This window comes from Pseudochaenichthys georgianus, chromosome 4 (genome assembly GCF_902827115.2).
Source record: "Pseudochaenichthys georgianus chromosome 4, fPseGeo1.2, whole genome shotgun sequence".
NCBI lineage: Eukaryota > Metazoa > Chordata > Actinopteri > Perciformes > Channichthyidae > Pseudochaenichthys > Pseudochaenichthys georgianus.
This window is the reverse complement of record NC_047506.1, coordinates 11,160,234-11,171,344: the sequence shown is the minus strand read 5'-3', so window position 1 is coordinate 11,171,344 and position 11,111 is coordinate 11,160,234. Positions and strand designations below refer to the sequence as shown.

The 11,111-nt window shown below is 38.9% G+C and overlaps 1 protein-coding gene across 1 annotated transcript; it reads right to left on the bottom strand.

Moving 5' to 3' along the window:
• Nucleotides 1-1,196: 1,196 nt before the first annotated feature.
• Nucleotides 1,197-8,953, bottom strand: nmu (neuromedin U). The gene is made up of 8 exons (XM_034080469.2): nt 8,808-8,953; nt 8,006-8,058; nt 7,885-7,932; nt 7,725-7,778; nt 7,500-7,529; nt 2,119-2,172; nt 1,978-2,021; nt 1,197-1,424 (listed from the first exon to the last, which is right to left on the bottom strand). The coding sequence occupies exons 1-7, from the start codon at nt 8,917-8,919 to the stop codon at nt 1,986-1,988; spliced, it is 387 nt and encodes a 128-aa protein (XP_033936360.1). The 5' UTR covers nt 8,920-8,953; the 3' UTR covers nt 1,197-1,424; nt 1,978-1,985.
• Nucleotides 8,954-11,111: the final 2,158 nt, after the last annotated feature.

Below are 11,111 nucleotides of genomic sequence, written 5' to 3'. Positions count from 1 at the left end.
TTGTATAGTGTTTTATAGTGATCTCACCCTGTAAGGATACCAAATTGACAGTGACAGACATATTTTTCTATTACCCAGTTGTAACACTATATGTCTCAGTCAACAATCTTAACGTTGTTTTCAGGTGATATAAGGCACATGATTGCTCATGGAAACAATTTGGAAGATAGCCTAACTTTGTTGAATCAAGTCCAACATGAAGTGTTGCAGGCCAGGCAGCGTTGTTTTATTTTACTTAGTTGGCCAGAGGACCCATGATTTTAGCTCATTCTGTTGGAGAAAAAAAGGCCCTCAAAGGAATTTAAATGTAGGCCTGGCCTACTCTGAAAACTCTTATAGGCATTGTTATTTGTGGCAAAACCAAAATGTATGGCTGGAAAGTGGAAATGCAATAACTCCACCTAGAGGGGGCATTGAGAAACAGCTAAATAAAAAAATGTGTCTGTTCTGTAAAATGTTCATATGCAGTGTGGTGTTTGGTTTACTGTTTAAATATTGTATTTAACCGATCACTTGAGAAATCTACTTTTGCCTCAGCATGACCTCAACAAATCCACACCCTTTGGGCTTCATCTTCTTATCATGCCTGTTAATGTGATACATTATCTAAAGGGAAAATACAACTGTTCATACATGTGAAGCTTGTCCTATATGTCAATATGTCTGAACCTGCCTTGGATTTTAATTCTTAAAAAAATGTGTATCTACTGTTAATGAAATTAATTACATATTCGGGGTAGAAAATAACAAATATTAAAAGGTTCATCATTTCCTTTTTGCAAGGAGAAGGAAACAAAAAGAAAATGATAAATATGTGTGATTGGTCATTAAGGCTCTTCGTTTCGTATTACGTCTCATTTAAAACAGTGTCAAATAATATTATATTCCAAATAGTTCTTATATTCTTGCTTACATTTATTTATTATGAAGGACACAAGTGTGACACAAAAAAAGGAATAAAAAAGGTGGCGTTTTTATTTTATATTGATTATGATCATTAAAACATGTGTTCATAAAATAACTGTTTGTATTACTTCAGTAAATATAACATGTCATTTAAAATAAAATGCTTTATTTTTCTTTGCAATATGTGTTTATTTGACAATATGCAAGCGTTTATGCTTGTATCTTAATTTATGCAAAGTTCCTGTTGCACAAATGCAGTGAAACATTCATATTCATAATGTGTAACGGACATGGTACACAACAACACCTGACCACATTGTAGCAGTTGTAATGCAAATGACACATGAAACACAAAAAATGATCTGGACAAATGAATAGTACTTTACTCATTTTCTTGGTGTACATTTAGACATCACTATACATCAGTGGCGGATGGCTGTGGGTAAGGTCTGGATCTGTCAGTCGTGGTGCAGCAGCTCGGGTCTCAGGTTTGTTGTCTCTGTACATTATGCTTCAGACTTTAACACACATTAACACACATGGTTAGATTACAAGAATAAACACACTTCCCTAATATTTTAGTCACATCATTTAATAGTTAGAAGTCTCTATGTATATATCGGATCACTACTGCCATTGAGATAATAACAGGATATCGATGGCATTAAGGGATTGTCTGAAAGTTACTGGGTGGTTAGGGGTCATAAACTTAGTGTTTTTTAAAAAAAAAGATCCACCCTAACATTATTATTTTCTTTCCTTTCTTAAAATTGACAGGCTGTTTTAGTGGATTTGTTTAATCACGAAAACATTTAAAAGTCAATGTGTATGCCATGTTTTATTAAAACTGGGACAGTAGCTACTTTATATTAGCTACTAGTTGATGATGGGAGTGAATTAAAATGGATACTGCAGTGCTGTCCTTTGCATAGACTCAATCCCACCTGGAAGTTATCTGTTATAAACTATTTCATTGTCATTTTCAAGCTTATTTATTTTTAAGTGATCAAATGTCATTGTAACATGTATATTTCAGTCAGCATGGTTAAGTTGCCAAAAACGATGTATTACCTTTAATTTTACTCATACTCCAATGATCGTCTTCCATTTCGTGGCTGGAAATGAATAACAAAATTGTATTGAATTTCATCACATTATCCTCTGGGAATTCGTTTTTTTTTTATTTATCTCCTGACATTAACAAGTTCATACCCGATAGAGAAAGTAACCTCTGCTCTGGATTACTCCAGGTCCCTGGACTTCACCCTGTATAGACACAAAACCCAAATAATTGAACTGGAATTAGTTCAACTTTAGTTTCAACTTTTTTTCCGCGTTACCTCAATGTTCTCCCTACAACGTAAACATTACACATAAAACACTCACATCCAAAACATACACTGTCCACGTTTCTCACTCACATTTCCTGTGTGTCCAATTGGTGAATGTCAGCGCTTGATAGCAATGACGAATATGTTCTCCTGTTAGATGCACTCATTTTAGACCATAATCGCTCGCAGCTTGGGAAAGAACAACTAATGTAGACTGTAGTCGTACAGAGGGTGAGTAGAGCTGCCCGCCATAACACAGCATTATTGACTTGTAAGCAGGAAGGGGAAAACATGTAACAAACACACTTCAATGGCAATATTTGCTATAAACAAGAACAATGCAGTTCCAATGTGGATGTTACCATTTTATAATTTCGATTGATCTGATCTCTCTGTATTTTCAACCAAGGAACCTATAAAGAGGTCTGAATCAAACCAGAAATTGTAAGGGATAGCACTATTTGCATACATTTTTTTGTGTGCTAATCAGTGACTTAATTTGAAAAGCAACAAAACGAGTAATGGAAAGTGAACTGACGTGGGTGGTACATACGTGCATTGAGAGTCCTCTCTCTCTTCTGATATGGAGTTGAGAAACTAGACGCAGGAGAGGGTGCAACACAGGGGTCTGACAAACACACAAACACAGATAGAGCCAGACAGCTCCGTATGGAGTCGAAAGAGGCTAAGAGATGATCTCTGTTTCATCTCCAGTAAACACAGGAAAACATGCAACTCAAAAGTACAAAAATACAAAATGCTTTCCAATGCAGCCTCAGCATCACATTCTGCATTATTCGTAAACCAGCCATGGAGCAGCATAAGACAAAATGGATTCACATTTCATTTAAGAAATATGGTTTGTGGCAAGTCAATGTGGATCCTGTTTTTTTTTTATCTTGATGCACATAAAGAAAAATTAAAACAATGCATGTATATAATCCAAAAATGTTTAACCATTTATATGCATAATCTCTGCTTTCACTTCACAAACAGATACTACTGACAAATAAAAATGGCAAGAAGGATACTTTTCAATTGTCAAAATGTACATAATATATCTAATTACCTTAATCGTTAGGGAACTTAAATACTTATTCTGAAAGTAAACAACTGCTACCACATTTTGAAGTGTTGATATTATGTTTATGCTGTGTTCCTTTGTTTCTTGATGTTTTCTTGACATTTCTGTTGTCCAGTGTGAACAGCCAGAGGTATCCAGACCTTATTTAACTAAACATGCAGAGCACAGATCACGTGAGAATATTTTTCATTTATTAGCTGAGGACAGTTTATGTGGGGACAGGGGCGCCGTAAGGGGGTGAAAAGTTAGGACGATTCTAAGGGCCCGTGACTGACAGGGGCCCAAAAATGTTCAGAACATTAAGAAAAAATATGTAAGTAACCTTTCATCAATTCTCAATAATTAACATTAATAGAACGTTATATTGATAAATTACTCACTAAACTTACGATTCATTTAACTTATTTTCTACCAAAAGTTAATTACCCAAAGCCTTTGTACACCCCTTCTATTTACGTGTAATGGTTTGGTCCTGCCTCCAAACGAGGTGCGGCACCGGCACTTGCAGAGAGTGAAAGCATGTGAGGAGGGATGCTAGCCTACATACGTGTGTTGTACCATGTTTCAACGACCAACAAAGTCGGGCTCTAAGAAAAGAAGAGAAAGGAGAGAAAGACAAGAGAGAGGGACTAAAGGGCGACAGTATGTCACCCAGTTTTTCACAAGAAAAGGTGGGTGTGGTCCATGAGTGGTGGAAATTAGTCTGTTAGCTAATGTTTTTTTGTTTACTAAACTGACATTAAGTACTGTTAATATCTTTACAGCAAATTCACTGCTCTTTTAGCTGACATTTAAAGGTATGGTAGGTAATTCACTTCAGAAGCCATTTGTGTTATATTCCATGGAATGCTCTTAACATCCCAATAGAAATGAATATATTAAATGCTTTGACAATAATTACAAAAAAATTCATCTGTGGAAGCCGTGGCGCTGTAAAAAGCACGACCAATCATCTGAGCCGGCCCAGCTAAAATAACTGGATGGCCTACCTGCCTGTCAGCCTTCCATCTGTGCACAAACTTATCTCGTGCCCTCATTGGTTATGTGCGCGTTTGTGTGTGTTGGAGGAGGGGCTCTAAGGAAGTCTGAAGGAAGGGGCAGATTTTTTTCGGTTGTGTACTTTCAAATTCTAGCGCACTCGAGCTGGTTTCTCCATTCTTACCTACAGTACCTACCTACCTTTAATAAATGCAGGCACATTTTTAGCGCCAATTCATACTAAATCAGTTGTCCCTCCCCCTGGTGCCAGGTCCAACAGATCCATCTTTAGGCTCAGCAGCCCTGTCCCCCCATAAGGCTGAACCTGAACCAGCTTTTCTCCAAACTGAAGGAGGTGAGCAGCATTGTGTTGAATGCCACTTAACATATCTGAAGGGAAACTGGAATACAATATATATATAACAAACATCTAATTTAAATTATACATTTCAAACACAGTATTTTCCCACATAGCCAATGATCTATATAAAACAAAAAACTGCTTTTAGTCTATTTAGGATGATGGACCGTTTGAAGCATTGAGTGATCAGTCTGTAAACAAAATGTTAATCAGCGACATTTTGGTTATGATATTAATACTAATGTTATTATATTAAAGCAGAGGTGGGGAACCTCCGGCCCCCGGGCCGTATAGAACATTTGGTACGGCCCTCGAGGTAATTTATAAACAAAGTGGCCTGTGCCTGGTGGTGGGGCCCAATGTGATATATTTTCATGGGGCCCAAAATCCCTGGTGGCGCCCCTGTGTGGGGATATCCATGTTGCAGTATTTGTCTGCATGCATTGGTGCTTTAGAGGTAAATGTTTACCTCCATCATGCAATGTGATTTGTGGAATGGTGTGCTCATGTCTTACAATAGCTCTGCGCTGTGGGTATTTGAAAAGTACTTGGCACACAAAAAATGCAGGAAATATATTTGTAAAACAATCTGAGGCACTTTCCTAAGTCAGGCAACATACTGTGACGGTGGGGATTTGTCTATTAACTTACTTACCGCGCCCTCTGACAAGGCAGGGCCTTGTTATAGAGCAGTGTTTCTCAGACGTTTTCATACCAAGGACTACTATGGAGTCAGATTTGGGTCAATATTCTAGCGCGTAAAACAAGCTACTCACGAGCGGAAAATGTGCTTTTACACGCGCATAAAATGACCCTCGCGCGCAGATGAAACCCCCGCGTGCGGCTCTGCGCCCGCGAGCGGCTCTGAGACAGCCTTCTTGCTCGCTCGCGGGAGTGTCAGCCTCGCGGAGTCTGTCTACGCGCGCGTGAAAAGTTTCTGGCACTTTGGGGCGGAGCCACTGGACTTTGATTGACAGCTGCTCTGTTGCTCTGTTGCTCTCCCTGAGGTTTCTCCCATTTTTCCCTTTAAACTGGGTTTTCTTTGGAAGTTTTTCCTTGTACGATGTGAGGGTCTAAGGACAGAGGGTGTCGTATTGTCATACTGATATTCTGTACACACTGTGAAGACCACTGAGACAAATGTAACATTTGTGATATTGGGCTATATAAATAAACATTGATTGATTGATTGAGCTGCAAGGAAACCCGGAGTTGCCAGGTTTGATAAATGCCTGAACTACCAAGAGCCGAGGAGTGACGGCAGCAAAATCAGTTGGACGAGATTGAATGGTAAAGTTGTCCATATGTGTATAATTGTTGCATTTAAGTGATATATTGGTTGTAAAACTTGTTTTTTTATTTGCTTGATACAAAAGGACATTCTTTATAACCAATTGCTTTATTATCACGCATTTGTAATATTTGTATGCTAGAAATGTTTGTATTCTTTTTGAAAAATAAATAATAAAATAATCCTTAATTATCCATCCAACACTGAAAAGGTGGTCCTTGTGACATATATTTCTTAATGACATATTGTGCTAATGAAATCCTTGTAAATAAATGTCCAATGAATTTATTCTTGCATTCGATTTTTTGAATAAAAACTATATCCACCACCTGGTACTTCCAGTAATCGTCATTGACACACAATGTGCAGATGTAACACAATCAAATGTTAATTCTGGTTAAAGAAATATAACACAAATTGTGCAGAAATAACAAATGAGTGTGTTCATCTTGGTTAAACATTTATGACACACAATGTGTAAAATGTGCACATTGTGTGTTAGGGGCATGCAACACATTTTGTGTGTAAAAATGATTTACACATAAATAAACACAACACGTGTTGTCCCTGAGCACACTCTGTAGGTGTGTTGAAATTCAACACATGTTGTGTCATATTTGACACATCCCTTCTAAGAGTGTACAGCAGACAGTAGCTAGCAATTTTCGACAGATACAGCCCACTCAAAAATATATTGTTTTATATAAAATAAATGTATATATATATATATATATTAGCTGTAGACTTTACGAATATAATAGTTTTTTATGGACAATTTTACCATTCAATCTCGTCCAACTGATTTTGCTGCCGTCACTCCTCGGCTCTTGGTAGTGCAGGCATTTATCAAACCTGGCAACTCCGGGTTTCCTTGCAGCTGTCAATCAAAGTCCAGTGGCTCCGCTCCAAAATCCCAGAAATGTTTCACGCGCGCGTAGACAGACTCCGCGAGGCTGACACTCCCGCGAGCGAGCAAGAAGGCTGTCTCTCTCGCCCGCGAGCGCAGAGCCGCTCGCGGGGGTTTAATCTGCGCGCGAGGGTCATTTTATGCGCGTGTAAAAGCACATTTTCTGCTCGTGAGTAGCTTGTTTTACGCGCTAGAATATTGACCCAAATCTGACTCCATAACTACTTAACCAATAAAAAATACTCGCGGACCACCTAACTCCACAAATATCCAAAAACACATCGTTTTTTAAAAATCGCATGAAAATTGTACAAACAAGTGGCCACATGTGTGATGAAGGTGTTTATCTGGGCTATATCATGCAATCGAAAGTAAAACTTAAGCTCGCTCCATTGCGGAGATATTCCCGCGAGAGTGCGGAAAACTTAAATGTATTTATTTATTTCAAATGTGAAATTTTACCAATATACTCACAGACCACTAGGGGGCGCTCACGGGCCACCAGTGGTCCGCAGACCACACTTTGAGAAGCACTGTTAAAGAGTAATGAAATAAAAACTGCACACATAGTGCATGACATGAAACACAAATAAGCCGACACATTTTCAGGGTTTAATTGTGTTGCTTTGTTGTTTACATACCCTTTTACTTTTTTCTTGCACTTTCATCTCCTGAAAAGACACAATATGTGTATTTTAGTTGATGTAAATCCTTGTGCTGTAGTATCTTTAGTCAAACAGTATGGACTATCATTGTTTCAATGTGCCATTTTGTATTGAATTAAAAAATAATAATAATATATAATAATGTTTGCAAGTATAATGACATACTGTCCCTATTAAAAGATAATCAAGTATTGAGTATACCTTTGACTTCCGAAACAGCATCAAGACACAGAGTTCTTCTAAGACACCAGATGCCTGATTCCAGAAAGAAAAAATGGCTGTTAGAAAATGTTTAAATAAGTACATTAACCTTGTAATATACATGTACAAAATAATAAAAGAATAAGAAAAACAGAATCACCCAAATCTTTATGTCTGCAGAGAGGTAGGATGAGCACGCAGCGTCTATCTGTGGAGCATCACAGAGGATGATGGACAGGCTCGCAAGACAGCAAGTACAAGAATAAAATGATGCTGCGTACCTGGCTGAGTAGCTGCCTCTGATCTGTTACTTGCTGAAGTTCTGCTGGAGCACCTTCAGGTTTTTTTTTACACAAAAATACAGTTATTATTATACAGCTAAAACTTCTATGTATATGAATGATCCTTACACAATACAGTAAATGTACATCTGAAGGTAACAGGGATGCTATACAGCCGAAGCTTTGCTGGAATGATCAACAGAATCTCTTGAATAATTTTCTGCTTTGACATGATTGCAATGGATGTCATATTAGCAGCGATAAAAGCGTTACTGTAGAATATGTGATGGAGTTAAAGTCAAACATGTAAGAAGATAAGTCAACAGCATCACTGCGCCAAAACTGATGTTGGATCTAAAAAGCTCATATTTATATGTATGCAACTTTGACATCATGACGTCTCTGTTAAAGCCCATCTCAATTAGATCCGCAACAAATAGTCTACTCATGGATTTAAATAGAAAAATAATGTCTACAAATATTTATATACTGTATAAGTTATTTTTCATGCCAAAAATCCACTAAACAGCCTCCATTGTATATTATATAAAAAAATATATATTTGGGTTCTGGACAAACAACAACAGCAATGGTTTATAGACCAAAACAGCTTTTGAAAACATCTTGTTAAAAAACACCATATTATTAGATTATTTAGTAATTGTTCAAACTAAAATGTTATTACTTATTTGATTTATTTCTGTAGTTGTGGTTTTCCAAAATTCCAAACTTACATTTGAGAAGAATAGGCAAACAATTAGATAGATAGATACATACATACATAATGAAATAAATGACTTACACGTGCACACTAGGATGGTGAGTATGAGCAGGGCAGTGAGCGTGCCGCTGGCCGTGCTGCTGATGCTGCTCGGGCTGCTGGAGGCAGAGCTCCGGCTCTGGAAGGTCCTCATCTCCCTCTTCCTATCTCTATCTCGCTCTCTCCGTGGCCTTTGTTGTCTGTTTTTCTGGTTGTGTGCGCTTGACTTCTTGCTCTTCTGAGAGTTTCTATCTCACGTCAGATAAATATGAAGGCTTGGGTCACACACCCCCCTCACGTGCTGACTCTTGGCTGCGTCATTAAAGCCCCCTCTCTTGTTTATATCTTCCCATTAGCTTTGTTCACATTTGCTTACACTACTTTTGATTTATCTTAACTTATGGCTATAAATGCAATGTGTGGTATTGAACGGTATGTTTGTTATGCTTGTTCCTTGTCTTTTAGGACTGTGTTTACACCTTATGTTCACTTTTTCATTGTTTAGCTTTGATGATCAAGAAACATAATTTCATTATATAAAATATAATGTAAATCTATTACATACTTCCTTTTGTGTTCGTTACGCTGTGGTTGAACCTGGGAGAGATGTTCATACAATACTGTGTTGCTGTGGTTTGTTTTGTTGCATTGCATTGTATTTTAAGTGTATGGATGTTATTTGAGGCTATTTCCCCAACTTCATGTCAGAAAAGCAGCTATACATGCTATCTTGAAGGGCAATTTTGGCTCCGATTCATACTGAAGCCATATTCTTCTGATTAAGTTGTAATGGTAAAGAGCGGGGCAACAATCATACCTGGCAGGGGCGGACTGGGGGGAAAAAGTGGCCCGGGGATTAATTGACAGACAGGCCCACTTAATGCGCGGCATGTATCGGCCGGCCGGCGACGAAAGTATGTTACTTAACAAAAAACCCTATGCATTTTATGTTATTTTGGACAATTATTCATATAGTAATCACATTACCTGAGCCCTTGAGTTGCCTAGAGCAAAATAGTTACAGCATATATTTAGTGATTTTAATGTTAACAGATCATTGATGCAATAACATTTTGACCCAATTTGCCTGACTTAACACATGGAATAAAACATGGGCGTAGGAAGCATCCTCAATGTGGGTGAGACAATTTAACAGGGGGTGTGGGCAGGTGGTGGACCTAACCTCCTCTGGGGGGCAAGCTCCCCCGGGAAGATTTGTTTTTAAATGTTGAAGTTAAAAGCATCAATCTGGTCCATTTTGAGAGAAAAATTAGGGACTAAATCTATGGCAGTCAGTAGGGGCTTGGACTGTGAGCCGTAGGGTCGCCGGTTCAAGTCCCGACCAGACCTATTTGGAGTGTGGACTTCTACTTGGAGAGGTCCCATTTCACCTCCTGCCGTAGTGCCCTTGAGCAAGGCACCGGACATCCCCCTTCCCCCCTCACTCCCATTGCTTCTTCTTCTTCTTCTTCTTCTTCTTCTTCTTCTTCTTCTTCTTCTTCTTCTTCTTCTTCTTCTTCTTCTTCTTCTTCTTCTTCTTCAACACCCATATAAAACAGAACTGTAAACAGATCAACATTTACTTTCAACATTTATTTGAACAGCAAGTGGAGGCAAAAGTGACTGCACCCAAAACAATAAACCTGCTAGCTAACTAGCCTAAACTCAGTAACAGAATGTGGGCAACACGTTCTTCTCCACAGCCGCGCGACCTCAGTCAGACATCACTTCCCCCTTTTCTATCCTACGGGTACAGCCGTACAGCCACTCCCCCTGAACCCTGTTGTAACAACATAATACACTTTTTGGGGATGCAGCGTGGGATGTGAGGACATGGCTTAGAAAGGGCGTGTCGCCTTCTGTCCTGCCAGTGTTGGCAGGACATTAATTAAAATGTCGAACTCGGACTTCATTTTAAGGACATTGCGGCCAGGGGTGTAGAGCTATATTTGTTTAGGCACCGGATTGGCAAAACAGGAGAGTGTGTGCACCAGTCTGCCTTGATCTATGTATTCATGTCTGTGACTCTCACAGTATCTGCTGCCCGCAGCTGTTTTATAGAAGGAAAACCTCCTTCACTTCATGAAATCTCTGCAGCACCAGGAGGCAGCGGGAGGGTTAACTCAGCCTCTGAGAAGAGGAGCGCGCAGTGCCTTTCAAGCACCGCCTTCACTGTGTTTACCTTCAGAATCATTAGAAAGGCTAAAGAGCGGTGTGGCTGATGTGTTTTAACCACACACACACACACACACACACAAACACGATTTAAACGCAGACTTTTGTTCCTCCATGTTACGTTGTTATTGTTTCACTGAACGGACCCGCACATTTTTTTAAAACGCCCCC